Below are 23,918 nucleotides of genomic sequence, written 5' to 3'. Positions count from 1 at the left end.
TTTCCCCTGGATTTTAATGAAAGAAGAACTGTGCAAAAGCAACTGCTTTGTCCCAGAGCTGAAACAAAGACTAATACACAGCAAAGGGGCAGCCCTTCCAAGATGTACTCCTCTCCGACTTGGGAGGAAGGCTCCTAGAGTGACCAGCCATAATTGTGGTTGATGCTTAATCCTCCTTAGTACAAAGGCCCATCTTTTCACTATGCAGAAGCACCACTGAGATATGACTAACCTTCAGAGTTATATCCCAAACTGAGTGTCCAGGCTTAGACTTGGATTGTCTAGGCCTCTTCTAACCCGAACAAAAAGGATCTGAAGAAAATCACATTTTTCCCCCTCCTTTGCAACAAAGCATTCCTAATCACTTCAGCTTGTTGGTGAATTTTTATTCCCGTGTCCACTTGGGGGTATTGAAATCGATCGCTGCAATATTTAATATATTACACTCCCAGGGTCATTGCTCTCCTAAGACCGAATTCCCTCTCCCTCACGCCCTCAACTCAGCCGGGTTACTACCCTCCTACTCCAATCTGTTCAGGCCCTCTGGTTTTCTGTCCTCGTAACGCCTTTATTTCTCAGCCTGGCCCAACAACTTCACGTGTATTTTGTTTTCTGGTAGGGACACTGCAGAAAGCTCTAGGCAGCAGTGCACTTAAAAGGGAAAACGAGGAGCTCAGTAGATTGGAGAAAATTAACCTGCCACAAACAGCCTCATTAAAGAGCTGCCTACCAAGAGTTAAGAATTAATAGCAAAATGGATGGGGGGAAAAAAAAACCCTTGAGTGAAGAGACCTTAAAACCGCTTTCCCTGAAAGGTGCATAATTTACAAGCCCAACCTAACATTCAGTTTTATTTCCCTTTCCTAGTGACCTGTCCCCTAACCTTGTAATCCACTGTGGGGGTGTTTTCTCTTTGGTCCCTTTCTTCTTGCAAAAACCCTTAGGTTTGCCAAAATCCAAATGCTTTCTGATATTTTTGGTTCAAAAATGCACTTAAATTGTTTGGGGCCTTTTAATTTAGAAAGACACTTTAAAAGACTCCTGGAATACCCTTTGGGAATTGTTAGATGATTTGAAGAGTGCCCTTAAAAGAATTGTGTTTGGATAAGAGGGGGTGTGGGGGGGAATCATGCAGAAAGAAGCATGAAAAACCAGAGTGAGGACATTTTGTAGATTTAGTGTTCCGACGGTGGTGTGCTTATTTTGCACATGAAGTTCGAATTTAAGTAAAGCCCATGTGTATGGGCTGTAAGTTGCTTTTCTAATGTTTTATTGGGCATTGTATTCTATATTGGCATTTTATATGCATAATCTCATTTCAATGCGGAGCCGCATACTAAATCCTGGGGCAAGCCGATGAGAATGCAGTATGGATATTACACTCAATTTCATTGGCTTCAATGAGACTTTGCACATCGCGATTTCCATTGTAATGGCTTATCTTTGGCTAGAATTTTACACGTTGACATGCTATTCCTTTGGCCAGAATCCTGAATGAAGAAAGTGTGTCAATGGAACAGCCATAATGATTCCATTCACATTATAGCAGGTAACGGGCGATCAACGGCCCCAACACTAGTTGTAAAAGATTTCCTGTGGGGGTTTTTTGGGGTTTTTTTTTGTAATTATTTTTGCACTTTCTTCTCGAAGGAGATCACACTTAAAAACCAACTTTGGAGTATACACTAAACTATTGGTTCAAAACAGTAAGAGATGGGAAATTCACAGTCAGGAGCCTTCAGTTCATCTAGAAATCTTGCATTGTGTCAGAATATTATAGGCAGTCCACATGTTACATAGGATCGGATCGGATTCAGATAAACCAGCTAGAGATTGATACAAAGAACAAGGTTTTAGAAGTGCTGGCAACCTCCCTAAATCTACAAATTAGCTATATTTTCCTCCCATTTAATTAATACAAAGCAAGTTCTATTTCCCTCCAATTTGATAGTAGCATTAAATTACAAGCAGCCGGCTGAAATTGTGTAAGATAATATGAAATTTTGACATTTTAGGTAAAACATGTTTCTGAGGTCACTTTTCTATAGAAGATGGCAGGAGTGTGTAACTAATTTCCTAATTTACTTTTAAATTTACAATACGTAAAGATGTAAAAGGGTTTAAAAAAAACACAAAGGTTTAAATACTTTATTTTCTTAAAATCATATGAGCCGCAAAACAACTGAACAATCCAAATGTTAACCAACGTCTTCTACTTTAAAATGTTTCTTATTTAGAAGGGCGTAAAAAGCACGACCTCTCTTTTGTAAATTCAGATAAGAAACACACTGGTAGGAGTGTGATTCATTCTCAATCGTATATGTTTAAGGTTGTTCGTTTGAAAAGCCTTTATTATTAACAGAAAATATCAGAATTGGCTTTCTGAAGACCAATTTGCCACATGACGTCTAACACACTTGGAACCAAATTAAAAGCATCTCTGCATTTGCATTGGGCAATGCACTACATGTTAGAACCACAGCCATGTGTTTATGGAGTCGACTCTCCTGGTCTTGAGATGCACTCTATTTTTTTTAACAGCCTAACAGGAATAGCTTAGCACATGCAGGGCAAGAGGCTGGGAAGCCCTGGCCTCTCACCCCAGCAAGGAAGCTCAGGGTCACTGCAGGTTCCCACACTGCCTCCATCAGCATTGGTTTAAGCCCAGGTCTTACCCTCCTTCCACCTCTGGAGAAAGTATTGCTGCCTATTGGGCACAAAGGTTAGGTAGGAGGAGGGGGAGAAAAGGAAAAGCTGAGCAAGGTGGGAGAGGAGAAAAAGAAGATAAAGGGAAAAGGTGAATAAACCTGGTCCTGGCAATTTCTACTGCATCATGCAGGTTTTACTTTGAATGGCTATAATATCCAGGCATTTGAAAGCTTAGCGTCCACTGGTCTGCATATTTGGGCCCAACGTAGAGGCCAAAAACTAATCTGCCACATTTGCCCCACCAACAATCAGGGTATTCATTCATTTGAACAGGAGGGAAAAAGAGAGAGGGTGAGAGAGACATGAGGAAAAATGAATGTAAAAATGTGCCTTTATTCCTGGGAGATCCAAGAATCTAGGTCCTTTGCAGTCGTTTCAGAGACAGAAACTCGTACCTACTGACCGAGTTGTAGCCTCAAGATCTCTTACATGTTTGTGTCCGTTTCTAACTTCCCCAGGAAAGAGGGAAGGCTGCTGTCTAACCTTAGTGCAGTCTCTCTTCTACACTGTTTTTCCTCCCTTTTGCCGGGCACTTATCACAAGTATTGTGTGGTTCCTGGAGCTAACCTAAACTGATTTAAAAGACGACAAGCACTAACGATGGAAATTATATTCCAACCTTTTGGTGCCCAGCACGTGCTTGTCCAATAGCCCAGCCTCCAGCAGACTGGAGTTTGTCTGTCTGTCTGTCTGTCTGTTTTGATGGCTTGGAGATGAAGGTAGGCAGCCACTCAGTTTCCCTCCTGTTTCCCTCTGTTTCCTTCGGAGCACCCTGGCCAGGGTGGGCCCTTGCAGACCTGTGAGCAGTTGCTCTCTGCTAGACTGGCAATATTTTAGGGTCTAAATCTATTGATTCTAAGCCTCTTCCATCCAAAAGGGTCAAACACAAACATATTGATGGCACTGATTAGATGAATGACTGGATCTTACTGGAGAGCCTCTAGGCTGCCTGCCACTCTCTCTCCACCTCCTTCTGTCTTGCTCTAGTCTCTCAAGGAAAGGAAGATCCCAACAGCAGGAACTAAGGAATAGGGATACCCTAGCATCCTAGGTACTTGGTCTATTTCTCCTGTAGACGTTCTCTTCACACTACTGGGACACACACACACACACACACACACACACACACACACACACATCTGCGGGCAGCACGCTCTCCTAATTCTTTTTCCAAAATCTCTGTCCCTTCACCTCTCTGGCCTTAACGTCCCTTGCAAGGGACAACCACTGCCCTTCCCCCAGTTAGACACCAGTCAGCCCCGCAGCCATGGCGGCAGCCACAGAAGAATAGAGAGCTCTTGCTGCACCATACAGCTTGGCTCTGGGCGAAGAAGTCGTGGGAGTCAGATAGTGGTCCAGGAGAGGGCTGCTCCAGCCAGCAAAGCATTTATTCAACTGGGCAAACGTTTTCTGGGCACCCACTATGGCAATTTTAGGTGCTGCTGTTAGGTCCTAGGAAGAGAAAAAAAGAGGAACGGAGGTCAGCAGTGCCAGCATGAGAGGAGCCCCGCATGAAGCCACTGACTTGGGGTTTAACTCCACACGTTTTGGGGTCGTGTTTTTCCAAGCAAACTGGAGTGATCTTCAGGGAAAGCCAAATACACATGATGAAAACATCCTGTTTTGAGAAAGCAGGACCGGTGGAGCGCCGGTGACTGCCCACCAGTGCGTTAATCACTCAGGAAAGGGGCTTGGGAGCCCCAAGGCTTGAATTTGGTGCATTCGTGCAATTTGGAGCTTTTCGACTTCGTATTGATCCCTAAACTCAATTTTGAAAACAGCCTCCCTCGCAGAAGTGTGGGCTGTGTTATCCCAGTATTTGCACGCATCGATTGGGCTAAAATAAAATGCATCATACGCTCCTCAAAGAAGGAAAGAGACAGGGACAGTCACAAGAGGAATAGCAGAAAGTGCATAGTTAATATGGGTTGTACACGAATCCGCGAAACAAGTGCTTTAAACCCAGGGGGATTTCACGTAATAGCTAATTTGGTGAGAGAGCGAGTGTGCGCAAGCAGAGGGCCATCTTAGAAGGCCAGGAAGATAGGGAAGATATAGGTTTTTCTGACTGGAATTAACATTTCCTTGTGATTTGCATTTGCTAATGTCCAAACCCTGACGTACAGTCCACCTAACCCAGTCTCTCCACCGCCCCCCCCACCCCCCCACCTCCCATAAGTAGGCTCACGAAGAAATTCTCTTCCCTGGGCCACTGCCAGAGCTCAGAAGCCGCTGCTGCTTTTCCCCTGGATGCACCGGGTCTCAAGTCCCGGGAAGGCCGCGGACCGAGCCCAGGGAGGCGCTCTCCGTCCGCCCTCTCCAGGCCTGCAGGACCCCGCGGGGTCCTCGCCTCAAAGTTCATCAAATGACCCCAGCGCCTGCCTGGTTTTGCCCATACACTTCCTGGGTCCCAACTCACTGGAAGGACAGCTGGAGAAGATGGGGAAAGGAGATAAGACTATCTTATCCTAGACCAAAGAAGAAATTCTTTTCCTTGTCTCACACCCACACACCCACACAAAAACCTTTCATTTCTTCGGAGTCCATTTCAGGTTTCTGAGAGAGAAAGAGAGAGAGGGAGAGAGAGATCGCGCGTGAGAGAGAAAGGAAGAAAGAGTGGGGGAGAGAGAGGGAGAGAGACAGCTTTTAAACAAAAGACAAGGAGGCGCAGGCAGGGGTCTGGAGCTCCCCTTCGGGGGGCTGCTCCGCCCGGAGCCCCTCCAGCCTCTCGGCCCGGCATCTTCGGGCGTTCCGCAGGCCTGGCCAAAACCGCCTGAGCCTGCGCTCCACGCGGCTGGAGAAGTGGAGACAATGCCCAAGAACCAGTTCCACCCCGGCGCGGCTGGAGCCGGCGCCCGGCCCGGCCGGCCTGTGTCCGAGGCTCTGGGAGCGGAGAGGGGCGCCGGGCCCCGCTCCGCCTCCCCGCGGCCCAAGCCGCCTGGGTAGCCCCGGCGCTCCCGGTTCTCCGCGGCCCACTTAGCGAGCCGCTCTCGGGGGCCCGCGAGTTCAAAACACGCCTTCTCCTTAATGAAAGCCTGGAAACCTTCTCCACTTGCTTCCCAGGCCGAGTCGCCGTCTCCAGAGGTCGCCCGGGCGCGCTCGGCCCGGCGTCCGCTTCCGCGCTGGGCCTCCGAGGCCGAGCGGCCATTTACTGCCCTCTGATTGCGCCGAGGACCAGGTTAGCTCATAAAGCCTTTCACACTCAACAATGGGGATTTTCTCAACAATTAACAAAAAACAACATAATAAAGCCATTTACAAAGGCCTTGCTATTTACTATAAATTAGGCACTCTTTAAGAGACCAGTGCGTAATTTCACACACTTTACAACTGGGGCTGCATTTTAAACACCCGGGAAAAGCAAGCTTGTTGCACTTTCCTGTGACCTATCTGCGGTGCACCTCTGTTTCCCCTCTTCCTCCGGGAGCAGCTTTGTTTGCATTGCTGCACTCCCACCTCCCCAACCAAGGGTGGTTTTCCAGGTCACTGTCGCCCGTTTCCCGTTTCCAGGTCATCATTCCACTTGCAGAGGCACAGAGAGGTTCCAAGGACAGGAACCACGGCGCCAAAGAAAAGCAAGCCTTGCCCCATCACACTTCCCCCCTCTTTGGGAGTTCTGCTGGGCCTTCGCCTGCGCACCCGTGCCCTCCCCAGACTCCGGGCCCGCAGGTCTTGGGCCACTTCCCAGAAGGCGTTCACAGCCGTGCTGGCTGGCCCAGTGTGAAGCCTCATCTCTTTGCCACTTGCGTCGCAGGCACGCATTTTGGAGACCTGGGCCAGCCCTCCGCCCAGAGCAAAAAAGCTGGGCCCCATTTGCCTGGGACAGAGAGATGAGGCCTGGGCGAGAAGGTGAGAAATGGCTAGGCAGTGTGTGCGTGTGCCGGGGTGGGAGATGACTTCAGAACACACAAAAGGAGCGCAAAGTGAGAGGAGGCGGTCCAGTCCCTGAGGACCGGCCGCGCGCCCTGTCGCCTCTGCTCCCGGTGGGCCTGGCCTTGAGGCCACTGGGACAGGAGGCTGCGTGGAAAGGAGCTGGGGGTCGTGCGCTCAGGGGTACGGGGCTGTTCCGCCCCGGGGAGCCAGTAGGTGACAAATTCAGAGGAGAGCAGGATCTGGCCAGGGGAGGGGGGGGAGTCACAAAGAAATTTGTTTGCCACCATGCAAAATGGCGGCATTTAAACATCTTTCCGGTGTGGTGGCCCAGGCCAGAGAGCTAAGAGCTGCCCTGGGTCAGCACGGTGGCCAGAGCTTGGCACCTAGGTGGAAAGCGAGGGGGAAAGGGACCCCGAAGCCGCTACGTCCCCCGGGTCGGCCCTTCGCCGGCTAGGCCGTCCCCTGCGTTCCCTACCAGCCCGCCAGTCCCAAGCCCCGCGCCAGCAGCCCCTGGACACTGACCCCTGTTTACAAACACAGCCCGGGGGCGGGGTGGGGCCGGCCGGAATGCGGGCTGGCGGGGTGGGGGATGGCAGCTCTCTCCCGAGGACGCCACCAGCAGAGAGGAACGAGGAGTTGGTGCGAGAGAGCGGGCCCGGCAGCTGGAAAGGACTGAACGCCTTGTTTTTGAAACTGTCAATTCCCTCAACCCCTATTGTGAGGGCTTCATGCAAAACATCTCAGGCCTTTTAAAGTAGGAGCTTGTGAGGCCGCCACAGTTTGAAAAGGAGCGAGAGAAGAGCGGGGGCCTAGGGCATGGGCAAAGAATGATAGCTGGGCCCCCCTCCTTTTTTTTTTTTTTTTTGCAAAAGACTGCCTGCCAAACAGGTAAAATGCAGCCCTTCCCCCCACCTCCTTGAGCTTCCCTACGTCCCTACCCCCCAGGCTAGTTTGCAAATGCCCTTTGGCCTAGGGAGCAAACCAAAACCAAAGCTAGCGTTAAAAATAGTTCTTCCTTCCAGGAAGGGGAAAATCCTGGGGAAGACCTGGGTGACCGGGCGGACTCCCTAAGGTGGATGGCCTGTTCCTCCTTGTCAATTTCCTGAAGTTAGTTGATGGGGAGCCTTTAATTCCCACCCCCCCCCTCCAGTTTAGCTCTAAGAAACTCTTTTTCACATCTTTTATCAGCAGGAAGTTATTTTCAAGGTGAAGCAAAACTCACATTTTCTAGCTTTTGTAGATACTAAAGCTTTATTATTATTATTTTTTTAATGTGAGGGTTCTGTTTTTGTTTTTTTACCATGTAGGATTTTTGTTTTTGCTTTCTTTGAAAGAAAAAAAATGCTTTTGAGGCATGAGTCTCTATCTTTTCCTGCATTCAAACAAAACTATCATTCTCCTATCAAGCAGACACTTCAATTCTTGTGACCAGAACTTTGAAAATTTTTTAGACCATTGAAAGTCACCCAGACACGGGTAAGATAAAAATCCACACACCGAGCCCATCTAGTTTGTGTTATTGCCGTTTAGTGGTGGCTCCTTGTTGTTGATTTAAAAATAAACAACCATTATTGAGATTACTGCACTGTAATCAAGTAAGCCAGTAGAAAAGAACACCCACTTTAAAGAGTAAATAGTTGAAAAAGAGCAAGCTCCATTTTCTCAGAAGGCAGATAACCTGACTGGAAGACAAAGTGCACACATCTCTTAAAAAAATAATTAAGTCTTCATTTCAGAATCTTATCAGGAAACTATTTTTACAGGAGACCCAAAATAAGCTTGTTTCCCCAAAGAGTCATAGATTCCTTCATTTTCTTTATGTTTGTAGGTGGTGAGCTTTAGACATAGGACTAAGTGACCCTGGGACCATAGAGTGCCTTTAAAAAAAAATGCTATCACCTGAAAACATCGAAAGGTAAAAATGCAATCTATCAATGGAGGTAACTTTGTTTCTCTCTCAATAAGGCTTAACTTTTTGAACAACTGGGACATTTCTAGCATCTTAGAAAACATTAATCATGAAACAACCACAATGAAATAAACTGTACCGAGAATAATTCCCACAGCAGAATGGGAAAACAGCTAAGGGACTAAAGAATACCTTGTATTTGCAAGTTACTGAATACTATTTGGTACACTCTCCTAACAGAAGCCCCAACTCAGATTTTGCTGTGGTTGGCTGGCTTGTTGTAGTACTGTGGGGTGAAATCTGTGTTGACTATTTAATTTCTTTCCTTTTGATGGTATCACTCTGGAATGCCTCGGCCTCCATGCTGCTCTTTCTCCAGCTCCTATAAACTGAAACTATTGATTCTCTGAGGGCTGGAGACCAAGTGTCAAAGCTGGAAGCCGATATTTTATGTCAGAAATTCCATTGGGTATGTTTGTTTTAAATTGTGCTTATTCTACCTAGCGGTCCTCTCACACCCCAAGATCTGTAGACTTCAAATAGATTCTCAATTTATAATATGGGAACGATGATTCCATAGCCAACAAGAAAAAGTACTAGTCTTAGAAGTCATCATACTTTGAACTCTCTTGACTTAGCAGTAATTAAAGAATAGAAATTACAGACTTCCAGTGTGTGTATATCACACTTTTTACAGACTGATTTTGCAGGACAGATCACTGCACCCAAATTCTGTATGGCCTTCCAAAGAGGCAAGAACTCAGGCTGTGAAGCTGATTGTTCAGCTTTCTAGGGGCTTTAACTGTAACTTGTACTGGTCTTTGGAATGATACACAAACATGAATTCAAGGAGGACATCCCCCAAATTTTGCTTTGACCATATCTATCATCCCAATAAAAAAAGGATCCAGTGAACCTACCTCTGGCACCATTCAAGAAGGAAAGGAAGGGAGGCAGTTCAAAGCATGTGTTTACTCCACCCAAATGTATTTGGATGCAGGTATTCTCAGCCTCTGTCCTTTACAGTAAGAGTAAAACCACAGATCATATACAGCAATTAGAGCTGAGACCATCCAGATCTAACTGAAACATTTATAGACAAAAGAAAAATTTCAAAGGGAGTAGGAATTAGAAGGTGAAGGGCAAGGAATAAAAAAAAGAGTCCATTTCCATGAGAAATAGTGACTTAAATTCACACAGTAAACATCTCATTGATGTTTTGTTTTGTTTTACGATTTATGACCTATAGATGCAACTTCTTAGGACTATGATGGCAAAAATCTGAGATCCATAATTAATTTGTCAGACTAAGGGGGGTGGACCAAAAATTGCCAGATTTAACATTCATTAAAATAGCAACTGATCTCTGCTTCACTGTCTTAAACCTGAAACTTTTTGCGCTTGATTTGGAACAAGTTTGCAAAGTTCTGTTGTTATTTAGAAAGAAATCCAGTGTTTTGCACAGAACCTGCCTGGCCTTATCACATGGTGTTACAACAAAACACTACACCCAACAAATGCATTTCTTTCAGGCAAAAACATGACAAATGAAAATGCCAACAAAACCATTCATTCCTGTTAACCGTTCTTCAATCTGGAATAAGTAGAAATGTATGGAACCAGGAATTTTAAACAGTGTTTTTAATTGAAAATAAAGCTAAAGCATGCTTTTCAACAGTGCAAATTTCCATAATTTTGATTTGCTGCTTCCATCATCACAAGATAGCACACCAGCATGGCCCTTACCAAGGGCTAGACCCTAGCCATTTGCATGTTGAACTACTTTGATTTTAAGTGCAAATATAGATAGTCACCTCTGATTGTCACTTGCAGTAGAAACTCTCCTGCTTTATCACAGGATGGTCTGAAAACAGAAGTTTCGAGAGATGCGGAAAAAGTAAAAGGTAATAAAACCCAAGTGCCTGAGTTCTGATACCAAAGAGCCCTAAAATAACTGTTATTTTTCATTGGGGATATGCTTAGAACTCTGACCCATTGTACTTTTCTCGGTTGTATTTACTGCTCTGTCATTATGAAGAGTCAGACCATAAAATATCCTGCTATTAAGGGAACTATTTAATTGTTTTGCAAGTTTGAGGAGTCAAACTTGAGGAGTCAGACCACAAGGTAAGCAGGACAATAGTGAATAAGAGTCACCTTATTTATAACCTTTGGGTGAGAACACAAAAAGGACTTTTTCCAATTGCAAGGAGTAAAATCCCATCCTTTACAAGAAAAAAAAAAAAAGCAATCTCATATTCCTTTTACTCAGTATATATGAGGCAGCTTTTACCAGCATTCAAGCAGGACTCCCCAATCTTTCCACTCAAAAAAAGAAAGAAAGAGAGGGAAAGAAAGAAAGAAAGAAAGAAAGAAAGAAAGAAAGAAAGAAAGAAAGAAGAAAGGAAGGAAGGAAGAAAATTAAGTGCAACTACTCTTGGAGAAGGAATGAGGGGAGCAAAAGAAAAAGATACCCCACAAAAAAGAGCTCCAGAAAAGAACATTTTGGGCTCACAGAAACTTCTTTCTACCTCACTGTGTAACCACGTAACCTAACAAACTTTCACTGAATTAACAGTTACACTTTCAGGTCTGAAATCTAGTGCATAAACTTAATGGCTCATTGTAATATTTATTATTCAACCTTTTGACATTTATTTGTAGCAGTTGAATTGAGGTACCGGGTGCATTATTAGCATTGAAACAGTAAAGTGTTCCAGCTCTACCTTAATAACTGAGTTTTACTTGAGTCTTTAGCCTGAAGTAGTCTGTGGAATGTAAACCAACCCTTCTCCCACCCCGCCCCCACCCTCCTCCAGGAAAAAAAAAAAAAAAAAAAAAAAAAAAAACCCGCAATGGAAAAAAAGTAATCCGATTTCTGTCTTCAAAATGCGATAAACCAGGGCTCCAAAAGGGGTGTAACACATTAATGGACTTGTACAAACCATCCTGTGCAGTTATACAACAAAAGGAAGGTAATATGGTTCAAGAAAATATCTTCCAAAACACTTTTATGAATTAAATTTCCTGAATTTGTGACTCGGTGGAAGAGGTATTGCAGAACCGCCCAGCTGCCATTTCCATATAGGATGGGCTTTGTGAGGAGGTTGGGAATCCTTAGTGGTGTTTAAGGAATACGCCGGCCACAAATCCCCATCCTTCCCAATAATGAGTGATGGTGGACAAGGAAAATTTGCCATGAAATTAAATGGCCTTTTCACTGCTGATGCTACATTGCTGGCTACCTTTTTGCGTCTGTTTATAACTGTAAAATCATCCAGTGTTCCTTCATGTGTTTCGGTTTTACCTGTAGGACGAGGGCTTCTAGCTGATTTCAAATTTGGTTTGACTGGAGGTGTCTGAAGTACGGGTCGTTTTCCCAGTACTAGTGTCCGGTAATTTTTTCTCACCCTGGCACCAAATTTATATTCCCCATCCTCGGGTTTTGGAGAACCTAAAGTGCATGAGAGGCCCTGACTCTGAGCCGGTGGGTTTAAGGAAAGCGTTTCTTTTTCAGGGCATGCAAAACCTTCTTCCTTGGCTGTGGTTAACAAGGCGTCCTCCTCTTTACTTTCAGTCACACTGTAAAACTCACCCTCTGTATCATTGCACTCGCACTTAAGCTTATTTGTAATAAGGTCAGGTTCGTATTCTTCGTTAGCACTACTGTCTTCTACTTTGATTTTAATATTGTGCAGAAATGGCAAGGTCTTGTCGCCCGCGTTAGTGCACGGATTCTCAGCTTTCGTGGCTCCTGCTGGTGGTGCTCCATCCACCTCAGAAGCGGTTTGGGAAGAGGACAAATCCGTAGCAAATGCAGCACAATGAGGGGTTTTGGAGTCTTTTTCCGAATTTGCGGCTGCTCCTGAAGAATCATTATCGAAGAACCTAGCAGCTATTGTGTTGTTATCAGCACAGTGCGTAGTAGGAGTTGCTTGTAGGCATTTCCTAGCCTCTCGGAGTATTCTTTGTTGTGGAAATGCATTGTTTGTCTTTGGGCTAGGTGAAGAGGCCCCCTCCGCCAAGCAGTGAATTGTCAGGTCAGTTCTCTTTACAGTACTGGAAATTTCAGAGTGTGGGAATGTAATCTCAGATACCCTATCGTTCCTTATCTCTGTGAAACAACTCCCCAGGCTGGCCGGGCAGTACACCGGAGACGCTTTGGGGGCCCAGCTCTGCAGATTCCACTCCTCCGGCGACTCGGCTTTGACACTACTCTTGAGGTCGGGAAGTCTGCCGGCATCCTCGAAAGCAGCGGGTTTGGTTGCAGCGGCGGCGGAGGCCAGATGGTACAAGAAGTTGGCCTGCGCCTGCACGCTGGGAGGCTTGCCGAAGCTGGTGCGTCTGAAACGGATGCTCTGCACCGACACTTGGCTGGAGCCGGAGCTGGAGTCCGACTCCGTGGACGAGTCCTCCTCCTCCGAGCTGACTTCGCTGGAATCCGAGGCCCCACTGCCCCCCTCCTCCTCCTCCTCCTCCTCTTCCTCCTCCTCCTCCTCCTCTCCCTCCTCCTCCTCTTCCTCCGAGGACACGGAGTTGCTGGAACTGGACAAACTGGAGCCAAAATCGGAGTCGTTGGCTGCATGGTCCGAGTAGGAGCTGGACTCCGAGTCGCTGCTACAACTCTCGGGAAAGCTGCCGAGATGGGGCTGCGGCCGGTGGTGATGAGGGGGGTGGTGATTCTGCTGCGGCTGTTGGGCCCGGTGGTGGTGGTGGTGGTGGTGGTGATGGTGGTGGTGGTGGTGGTGGGGAGGCGGGCAGAAGCTGTTAACCAGATGAAACCTCTCCAGACAAGTGGCCCCGGCGGCCGCCGCCGCCGCCGCTGCCGCCGCCGCCGCCGCCGCCTTGGCTTTGTAGGACCTGGGCAGCAGCAGCAGGCGGCGGGCGCCGGCGTGGGGCGCGAGCAGGCAGTCCTTGGCGCCCCCGCGCTTGCGCTTGCACCGGTAGGTCAGGCTCACCGGGCCTCCCGCGCCCGCCGCCGCCGCCGCCGCCTTGGGCTGGGGCCCGGCCGCCGAAGCCTGGTAGTAGGCGGCGGCGGCGGCGGCGGCGGCGGCGGCGGCGGCGGCGGCGGCGGCGGCGGCGGCCGGGTGCTTGCTGCACAGCAGGCTCCGAAAATAAGCAGGGTCCGAGTGAAAAGCAACGTAGTTTCCCTGGAGCGGGGCAGTTTCATAGTTTAGAGGGGGTTTGCAAGGCGAGCGCACGATTTCCGGGTAGTGCGAGCCCGGGTATTTGCTAAAAATCTGAGGTAGATGGGCGGCGGGGCGCGCGGCGGCGGCGCCCGGGCGCGGGGACTGCGCGCTGATTGGCAGGGGCCGCGCGGATCCGCTCAGGCCCCGCCAAAGTTGGTGCTTGTCCTTCCAAAAACCCGGGCGGGGGCTGGCGGCGGCGGCGGCGCGCTCTGGCGGCGGCGCCTTTGTGGCCAGGGCCCGGCCGACCCTCCTGCGCTTGGTCTTGAGGACACGCTCGGTTTTGCAGGAGGTGTAGAGTGCTTCCACGTCTTCCCGGGAGATGAGAGTGCATTTGGCGGCGTGGAATGCGATGCTGTTGATTGCCTTGAGTTTCCGCAACTCCTCCAGATCGCAGTGGTGCTTTTTCACTTTCAAATGATCCATGCGCTTGTGCACGGTCGTCCTCGGGATGTTCTTCAGCAGATCCGTGAAGACTTGGGAGAGGGCAAACATTTGCTTTCCTTTAATGATGAGGTAGCCGAGCCTCACGCCATCCACCTCTTCAAAACCTGACTTCAGGTCTCCCATCTCGGGCACTAAATGATCCCCACCATTTGCAGTAAATATATACGTGACGCATACATACACATGTATGTATGTTAATCCTCCACCAGATGCTGCGTGTGTCTCAAGGCATCCTGCTAATAAAATAACAAAGACTGTTATTCCCGGCGAAGGGAGTGCCAAACTCTAGGCAAAATTATTGGAAAAAAAACAAAACAAAACAAAACATGAAATTACACTGACTTGATTCTTGCTTTTTTTTTTGGTTTTCGTATTTTTTTAAAAAGAGGGAAAAAACCATCCGGTTTCTGATCTGCCAGTGTGTTGGTCTAAGTCCCCGATGCAGATCAGTACCTGGGCCCCTCTATTCCTTCTCCATTGGAGCACTATGATAATGGAATGTGAAGGGAGAAAGAGAAAAGAAATGCAGCTGCTATTCCCGCCGCTGCTTTAGCTACAAATAAAATGACAGAGTGAAGTGAGCTCGTCCGGAGACACCTTCATCAATTAATTCCCCTAAAGCCAGCGCTGATTGGACACTCCTGACAGGTGATGCAATAAAAATTGATATTCCACCCCTTCCCCCCAAAATCTCCCACTAATTAGCATACCCTTATACTGCCACCTCCCCTCCCAAAGTAAATAATACAGTCGGTATATAAATCTTTCCATTAAACTATCGGAGCTCAGAAACAGCCTGACTCACAGACTTCATCTGAACCAGTGTGTGTACGCTTAAAAAAAAAAAAAAAAAAAAAAAAAAAAAAAAAAATCCCTGTATATTCGCCTTTAAAGGAATATTGCCTATTTTTTCCTTTATTTGCATTTTACCGCTGCAGCTATTATCATTTCAAAGAAAAGCATTTTAAAAACATTATCAAGCCTAAATAGACATACCCCACCCCCTTTTCCTTGGGAAAATGGAGCTTAAGCGAAAATGTGCAGAATAGCCTGGTATTTCCCTTATGGGAGTGGAGGAGACCGGCTGGGAGCTCCAAAGTTAAACCCGCGCAGTGAACCACCCCAGTACAGACTTACGTTTTGAATTTCTCTCGATTTTCCTTTTTTTTTTTTTTTTTTTTTTTTCCTGAAATGCCTTTTACAACCAGAAACAAAGTTATTTGACCAAGGAAGCAGTTCAAGGCTCCAGCTCCGAAACACTGTAACAATTCAACTGGATTTGGGTTCTCTGCTGGGGGGTGGGGTGGGGACGAGGTAGCTGCACGTCAGACCCATAACAAAGCATAGATAAGCCAGAAATGTGTACACTTTTCACAATTAACCAGGCTGGATTAGAGGCCAGATCGTCCTAGAGTCCCCAGCACAGCCTTTGCCAGGGTCCTGTTCACCACAGGTCAGAATTCCAGGGAGCAGACTGCTTCTGCAGCGAAGAATAGAAAATGTAAAACGCCCAAGGTGCTTCCAGAGGTTTTACGTAATAACGATGAAAAGAAAGTGCTGATGTACGATGCAGACTATTCCAGTGGTCTGTGATGCTTTCGGTTGCGAGTTTAAATGAATCTTCCACAACTCTCATTTTTTCCATGAAAGCCAAGCATCTGCTTAAAAAAATAATCACTTTGGATGAATATCAATGCTGTTTAACCTCTTCTTAGTCGAGTTAAGGCACATTTTGGTGTCTTTTCAAGGATATCCAAAATATTGCCAAATGAGAGCAAGGGTCTTCCCAGTTGCATTATCAGGATCCCAAGGTGGTTTGTTGGCTCCTTTGCAAAATTCGGCAAAATCTTCTTAACTGTTCGGTGTTTGCAACTACAGCATAAATGCAACCCAGGCATTTATATGTTTCCTTGTTCCTCCAAAAATAGACACATCCGTGTGGTTAAAAGAATAAACGGATATTTCTGAGCCTGCAAGAAAAGAATTGTACAGTAATTTCTTCCTTCCCATTCAAAAGTTCCAGTTTCCCCTGCTCTGGTCTGGCTAGCACAAGCAGGTATGGCTCAAAATAAAAGGGAAAAAAAGATAAAAACAGAGGAATCAGACATATAAAAAGGTAGTTTGCATGAAATCTCGGCCATAGTTCCCCACCCCCACCCTCATCTCCCTAGTAATTTCCCAGGAATTTTGAAGAGAATTGGGAATTTCAAGAAGTGCATCCGGAAATTAAGGAAGTCTATTTAAGAGAGTCTGTAACTCAGAGGTTGGGATTTGAAAAGTCAGCCCTGGACTACTGTTGCACTCAGCACAGATGTAATCGCCGCTCTTCAACTTAATCAATGTGTGTACAAACCACGATGTCTAGTTCTTGCCTTTGAAATCTAAGGCTAGCATTTCCATCCAAGAAATCAGAGCTACAGCAAATTACATTTTTGTCCCTTGAATGAGAGAAGGATCATTGAATGGATCTCGTGATATTTCAGGCTTTAAACGTAACCGAGAGGCAGCAATGAACAATGCCTCGTCACAGCTAATACCATCCACCGAGTTGGCTTTCTTTTGCATCTGGATCTATCACACCGCGTTTTTCTCTTTCACTTTCACAGGAGGCAAAATGCGAAAGGTTTAAGTAGAAAGCAAAGTTTCCAGAAAAAGCAGATGCTGGTGTTTGTTTTTTAAAGTCTAATGACCAGAGTCTTTCCATTGCCAGCGACAATAATGTCGTTTTAAAATTCCTCCTGATGCACTTATATACTGGCAGCTCTCTTCCTCCAACCCCACCCCCGTCCAATTCCCCTCCTCCAGCTTTGAGATTTCGACCAAAGAGTCAAACAGCCAAGAAATAGTAAACTCAGAAAAAGCCTTTGAGAAGACATTACAAAAGGTTGGCTAGAACATCCTTATCCTTATTTATTTTTTTTTTGGCCAGGTAGTTCTAGTTGTCCTCCATTCCTATTTAGATTTACACACGCACACACACACACACACACACACACACACACACACACACACACACACACTCCTACTCTTGCACATGGCAACGTGATTTAGTAACCTTTTCAAAATTACCTTTTTTTTTTTTTTCTCTCCCTTCCTCTGTTTCCACCTTTAAAACACTGGCAACATAGGTGGTTGTTAAAACTAGTAGAATATTGTGTTTTTTTTTTTTAAACCAAAGGTACAATCTGTTGGGTCAAGTAGAAAGAAAAATAAAGGCCAGATGACTTGGGAGATGTGTCTATATATACAATTTATGCAGGTATCTTTGTATGTACACTCAGGCACCTTTACACTTATACATTTTTAATACTCTTATTACATATCTTTCTTCTTGTCTAATACATTCTTTTGTTCCTTTAACTTCCCCATTATTGTGTGTGTGTGTGTATGTGTGTGTGTTAAGGCGCGAGTGCGTGCATTCACATGCACGCGCACACACACACACACGCGCGCACACACACACATACATAGAATGTGACAGACAGCTTTCTTGTGGCCATCAGCACACGTTGCATATCCGGGGTCTTCTCCAGGCACATTGGGGGTCGATCCCGATAAAAAGATCTAGCAGAGGCCCCTGAGCGCTCACACATGAAAGGCAGGGGACTTTAAGGTGGATTTGCATGCACACAGGGGATTTCGATCAATAGCTACCAACATTTATGGCTTAGATTATTAATGTGAAAGCTGGCCAAAAGAATGGGGATGAAAAATTAAAGGTGTCTGTTATCAATTATGCTTAAAGTTATGCAATAATTTACTTACTTTGCCTGGATGTGCAGATCCAGATGTATAAAGTACTATTCTTCAAAAGCCAGGGGGTTTCTTTGATAAATTTGTTGACCATGTCAGCCGCCTCAACAATCAAAGATGAACCCAATTCAGATGATGGACTGTATTCAAATTCTTTTTTAAGAAAAGATATATCAACTTCTGTTTCTCAAATGCATATACATATGTGGGCAGATATGCCCAAATTAACATTTATGTGTGTATCCATCTCTAAGAGTACAGAGAATTACCTTATTGAGAATTTAGGAATATATATGATAAGCATGGAGTTTGTTAATTACATGTAATTATTTTCTCAGTGAGGAATGCACAATCTACTCACTATCATAAAAAGCATTTTAGCTTTGGAAACAAAGCTGCTGGCTAAAGGAAAATCCTCTGTGGCAAATACAGATAGAAGTATATTCTTAATGTCCTCTTACTTCTGCATTTGTTGTAGAAAAAAAAAACACAGTACTTTCAGTTTTTAAAGTGATGGGTTATGAAGATATGTACATATTTGTCTTTACTTACCCTGTATGAATGTGGTAAATTTACCTTCGGATGTTCTATTTTGATTTATTTTCACTGTATTTTATGTTTAAATACCATTGCAATTCAGTCTGACCTCTTTCCTCTGGAGCGAAGTAATGCACACGGCATTTACAGTCTTTTAAATGGTTAGCTGGGAAATGCAGTAGCAATTTGCAGGAGTAGTTTACTAATGGGGAAAGTTCTTTTGAAAACCTGAAGGAAAACCTAAGAGTACTTTTGCATTTCTACACTACAACTGTCATATAATTAAAGTATTGAAGAGCATTAAAATAATCCTTTTCCTTCCAAGCTTTCACCCATACACATATAATTTAAATGAGGATCATCCCCCCACATCACCATCACCACCACCTAACTCTTCACCATATACATTTGTTTTACTGATTACTGGGCACATTTTGTTCCAAGTGAATTCAGACAGAAAAGACTAAGGACATCACAAAGGCCTCAACAATGTAAGTATACTGGTTAGGAGAATAAAAGAAGCCCCTTGTACTGTTAGCCAAAAGTAATTATAATACATCTAACACATTCTAAAATAATAATAATACAAAGCCTCACATGGCTGAATTAATTTAGGATATAGGACAATAAAATCTTGTGATAGTCAACAGTTCCTCATCAAAATTCATCTAATTTCACATGTTTTCTACTTCTGGGGAGGGGAAAATGAGAATGGAGGAGGAAATGCTAAATTAAGGAGTAGCTTAAATTATAACTTAGTATATTTTCCTTAATTTTTTTCTTTTTGTCTCATCCACACAAATCAAGGCAAGTCTCCAAAAGGGCCCATCCTTCTGTTCTTAGGCATTTTGAAATCCTGTTTTTAATAGAAGTTTGGGACACAGAGTGTATGCCATGTTGTCTACTGACCCATAATCAAAATGCAGTGACCTTCTACCCTTTTTTTGCCCCCTGACCCATCTTGAATTCAATGCAGGCTTTATAAATTTGCAAATCCTTGGAGGTAAAGGGGTTTTTGTGAGGCTTTGTTCTGAAAAAGCCCTAAGAGTGTACTTTCTAAATTAGACAAAGGTAAAGCAACAAAACCTAGTGGACAAGATTTTATACAGGTGAGCAATAGACAACTCTCCAGTTAACATATATTGTAAGCTAAAAAGCAGTTATAAACATGGGAGACAAGAAGGTTATACATTGCATTAAATTAGAGTGTGGTACAAATCTCTTTCATGATGTAAGAAATGGTTAGGCCACAATCTTCCTGCTCTCCTCATCTCAAGGGCTGTGGGGGACCCTAGTGACCAAGGAAGGAATGGGGGTGGGGGGAAGGGCATAGAGAGAGGGGAGGGAGGGAGGAAGGGAAAGAAAGAGAGGAGCGAGCGAAAAGCGATCTGAATCTACTCGCACATTCCCTTATCTTTCCTGCTATCAGCCAGTTTAAAGGACACCATAATTATGATGGTGATAAAAACAATGCCTGCTTATGTGTGCTGAATAAATAAAGAATGTTTACAGCTAAAGAATCTTTTAATTCCAATTAAATGCTATCAACGAAAAGCCACTTTTCCTACTGCAACAGCCTTTCCCCCCAATTATCTTGTTTTGTTGCAATATTTTCCTACGAGACACCAGGGCTTCTCACAATTGATCCTGAATGTTGAAAAAAAAAAAAAAATCTGAGAAAGTAGAGTTCAGTGTTGATATATTAAATAATACACAAATATCAAAACCTACAATTTATTTGTGTTGCCCAAATTTGTGTTTATTTTGCACAAGGGTCAAATGTGTAGAAACCGCAGTGATGACACTGAGTGTTGAGGCCTACCTACAGGCTGCTGAAGCCATGGAGAAATTCTGAGCACCCAAGAGGGGAGAAGGGAAACATAAGACATGTGGGGCCTGATGGTCTCTGGAAAGGGAATCCTCTGGTTCTGTTCCCCTGGCTTCAGCCCAAATCCTTCTAGGAGCACTGGAGCCAATCACTGTCTTCCACTGCTGCAGCTACTGGGCGCACACAAAAAAAGCGGGAGATCAAAAAATCCCAAGTTCGCATTTATAGATACACAAGGATCATTTCATATTCATGACTCCAACAAATCACATCATAATCAGATTTAAACAAGGTTTGGGCAGTAATACCCACCAGGCTGGGCACTAAACATTGACAAGTATCACCCACTAACCAGAAAAGTTGTCGTTGTCCTTGTTGTTGTTGTTGTTGTTATTGTTGTTGTTTTGAATCACAGAATGAAAATTAAGTCTTTGAACTTCGAAAAGCTTACTCTTAGCTTTTCAGGCCAATTTTTACACTAATAAATTTCAAATACACGCCTCTTTTTATGTCATTCTACAACGTTGTGATTCAAACTTTCATTTCTTTCCTTTTTCAGGTCTAGTGGTGTCTTGTTTGTGTTTTGGAAAAACACAGGACATAACAAACATTGTGGAAAACGCACTGGCTCAGTTACATGCCCTTACAAACCTGCCTTTTAACACCATCTGTCTAAGTAGCACATTGCTAGGTATAAACTGAAAAAAAAAAAAACTTTGAAGAAATATCTAATGTTTCTTGGCAAATTCTATTTGGTGATGTGGTACAAAAATACAGTGGTAAAAAAAATTCAGGGTATCCATAAGTTTTCTGGGTCGTTGCAGGCCCCTTTCCTTTTGAAAGTTTAGAGCTCCAATACTCTCAATTCTACTGGCAGAATTAGGATGGACCTAGAGGGTCCTAAACGTGACCGATTCACTAAGGCGGGGGGCTACACTTGCAGCAACGTGCTCGGCAACTTAATCCTACGCTAAAAGAGGGCAGAGAGCGAAAAAGAATGGAATACAAACTCTCCCGATATTCGTAGTTACTTTCAAGGTGGATTGTGTATTTTAAGGCTGATGGGAACGTCTGGTTTTTGGAGCAAAAAGAAGAGAAGGTAAGTGTTTGTCCTTGTATCCACCAGTTCGTAGGGAAACAATGAAAGAACAAAGGGAACCACTTCTCCATCTGAATATTTTCTGTGTCTCCCTCCGTTCCAAGCCAAAAAGCTGGCGAGGGGATTCGCTTTACTCTACCTTAGGTAGTTGTTGCTAGCCTTGTTGAACTGAGAATGAGGGGAAAAGTTGAGCGGCAGTGTAAATATAGACTAAATAATAATAATAAAGGCGTGCTGTGGCGAATCTCCACCGCGCCGGTCGCAGCAACTTACAGGAGAAGTTGCTAAATCTATGAAGGCAAAGCCCAGGAAACAACCTTTACAGTATAGATTTCGAACTCAGTCATTTAAATGGCCGTTCTTGCTGTCTGGAAGGATTTCTGCGTACAAAATCCTTAGTACTGTCTATGGCAAGAGGGTGGTGTACTGTTTTGCTCGAAAAACTGTTCGCTATTGCTATGTGGAAAATAATTTTGTAAAAAGGAAAGGGGATTCAAGTATTGAGTGGCAGCGGTGGCTGGGAAAGGAGAGAGATTCGTATTTAAATGTATTTGCTTTGGGGTACGGTGGTTATCAGCAAGTCCGCCTTTGTGGGTCTCTGTGGCTGAATGAGTAAGTGACCGAGTGCCGACGGCATTATATAAATGGATTGGTGTGTGGGGGGAGCCCCCAAAGCGGTCGAGCACGTGAAACATACATTTTTTTACTGCCCCCCAAGCAGCGACCAAGCCCCCCCTCCACCCCACCCCAAATCCGTATATTACCTGCCCAGTTACAGTGACACATGTTTATGTTTATAGTCCTGGTTTGTAGTAGCGTCAAGAGCCGCAGCAAGAGGAGGGGGAGGAGAGAGCAGAGGGAGGAGTAAATGCAACCACCCCCACTTGTTGTTAAAGCAAATTTACTGCGTTATTGCAAGCCCGGTACGGGGGGCTGGGAAGTGAGTTGAGAGGAAGGGTCGAGTTGGGTAGTGTGTTGGTGGTGGAAGGGGGGGGTGGGGTTAGGAGATCCGGGACGGAGCTACTCTCTCCAGCGGCCCGGGAAAAGCAGCTCGGTCAATAGGGGAGCATGCTGGCGCGGTAGAAAACAAAAAGGTTCCTCCTGCTCGCAGCGTTCACGTGGGGGGCTCTGCACGCGGGGCTCCAGGGCCCTGACCTCTGACCCCGGCTCCTCTCCGCGCTCTCCCGGTGCCGCGCGGCCACTTTTTACCCAGGATCCCTCGCGCGGGCCGCGCTCGTGCCGAGCTCGAGTCCTTCTTAATCCTCCATTCCCCGATTTCCCTCCCCTCCCCCCACCCCCACCCCCCCGCCGCCAGCCCCGGGGGAGGATTCTCCGGCTGGGAACTCCCGCCCCACCCCCACCCCGAGAGCCCGGGCCGCCCGGCCGCAGGGAGGCCGCGTGGGGCGGGGAGCGCAGAGCCGGCCTCCCCTGCCGGGCCGGGCCTGCGGGGGAGGGGAGGGAAGGGGAGGATGGGGGGAGGAGATCCGAGGGAGGGGGGGGCGGCCGGCGGCCCGGCCCCGCTGCCCAGCCGAGGCCTGGACCTGTTGACTGCTATTGGTCCACCTCGTCCCGCGCCCTCTCCCCGTCCGCCGCAGCCCCGGCCCTTCCGCGGAAACGTGGGGAGGAAACAAGGCTGGCTCTTCTCTCCGCCTCCCTCTAACTTTATTTTTTTCTTGGGGGATGAGAAAGCAAAGTAATCTCATCCGCTGCCCCAACCTTTCTCATAAAGTACCGTCATGCGCGGGCCCAGCGCCCTCCCAGCCCCCGCTATTTAAAACCTCTCTGCTCCCGGCCAGCTCCTCTGCTTACAGCCCGAGGGCCCGGGACGCCCCCGCCGGGCCTCCCCCCCCTCCCCCCGCCTGGCCCGGCTTCATCCCCAGCGAATTGGGTTGCTTTTCTTCCCTAGAAGCTCCCTCGTCCACGTTCCACTTTTTTTTCCGTCCCAGGAGGCGTAAGATAAAACCTCTGATTTGCTGCGTGCTGCTGGACACATTCTCTGCCTTCTTCGTCAAAACGCATTTGATGGAGAGTTTAAAATATCAGTATTTAGAGGAGGGAATAAAAAGAGAGGGGAGAGTTCTTTTGCCAGTTTAGACGACATAAACGCGTTCAAATTTAACAAAATACGAAATGTATTTAGAGTTACAGGGTTTTATTGGATTTGCTGTATTTCCTTCTAGATTTTGGATTTCCTGAGGAATATTTTCCGGAGGGAAATAGCAAATTAAAATCAAGGTGGAAATGAGACATTTCAACCACTTCTGAAAATAAAGGAGAAATTTTTAGAATATATTAACGAAATAGCGGGAAGGCGGCCGCAGCGAAAGCTGAAGTCGCCGAAGGGAGCGCCTCGGTGTCGCAGGCTGGAGGAGGAGGAGACGGAGGAGGAGGAGGAGGAGGAGGGCCAGCCCGGGAAGGGAAAGGAGGCGCGCGGAGGCGGCGGGGCGCGGGGCGCGGGTACCCGGCCGGGCTGCGGGCTGCGGCCCTCGGGAGGAAGGCTGCGGCGGGCCGTGCGAGCTCGAAAACGCGGGCGGGGAGGGCCGCGGTGGGCGGGGGCCGGGCGCGCGGCTGGCGCCG

The 23,918-nt window shown here is 46.2% G+C and overlaps 1 protein-coding gene across 5 annotated transcripts; it reads right to left on the bottom strand.

Moving 5' to 3' along the window:
- Positions 1 to 2,134: 2,134 nt before the first annotated feature.
- SKIDA1 (SKI/DACH domain containing 1) lies at positions 2,135 to 22,277 on the bottom strand. 5 transcript variants are annotated; one of them, XM_086714802.1, is made up of 3 exons: positions 14,467 to 14,809; positions 11,799 to 14,360; positions 2,135 to 4,161 (listed from the first exon to the last, which is right to left on the bottom strand). In XM_086714802.1, the coding sequence occupies exons 1-3, from the start codon at positions 14,522 to 14,524 to the stop codon at positions 4,142 to 4,144; spliced, it is 2,640 nt and encodes an 879-aa protein (XP_086570928.1). In that variant the 5' UTR covers positions 14,525 to 14,809; the 3' UTR covers positions 2,135 to 4,141. The 5 variants fall into 5 exon arrangements, with proteins under 5 accessions (XP_086570928.1, XP_086570927.1, XP_086570926.1 ...); XM_086714801.1 differs by lacking the exons at positions 2,135 to 4,161; positions 14,467 to 14,809 and adding exons at positions 15,262 to 16,094; positions 22,106 to 22,277 and having other exon boundaries at positions 11,348 to 14,360; XM_086714800.1 differs by lacking the exons at positions 2,135 to 4,161; positions 14,467 to 14,809 and adding an exon at positions 15,262 to 16,238 and having other exon boundaries at positions 11,348 to 14,360.
- Between the last annotated feature and the right edge of the window lie 1,641 nt (positions 22,278 to 23,918).

The sequence above is a fragment of the Puma concolor genome, chromosome B4 (genome assembly GCF_028749965.1).
Source record: "Puma concolor isolate L17-30 chromosome B4, mPumCon1.1.hap2, whole genome shotgun sequence".
Lineage (NCBI taxonomy): Eukaryota > Metazoa > Chordata > Mammalia > Carnivora > Felidae > Puma > Puma concolor.
The sequence above is the reverse complement of the archived record's forward strand: the minus strand, read 5'-3'. Positions and strand labels throughout refer to the sequence as shown.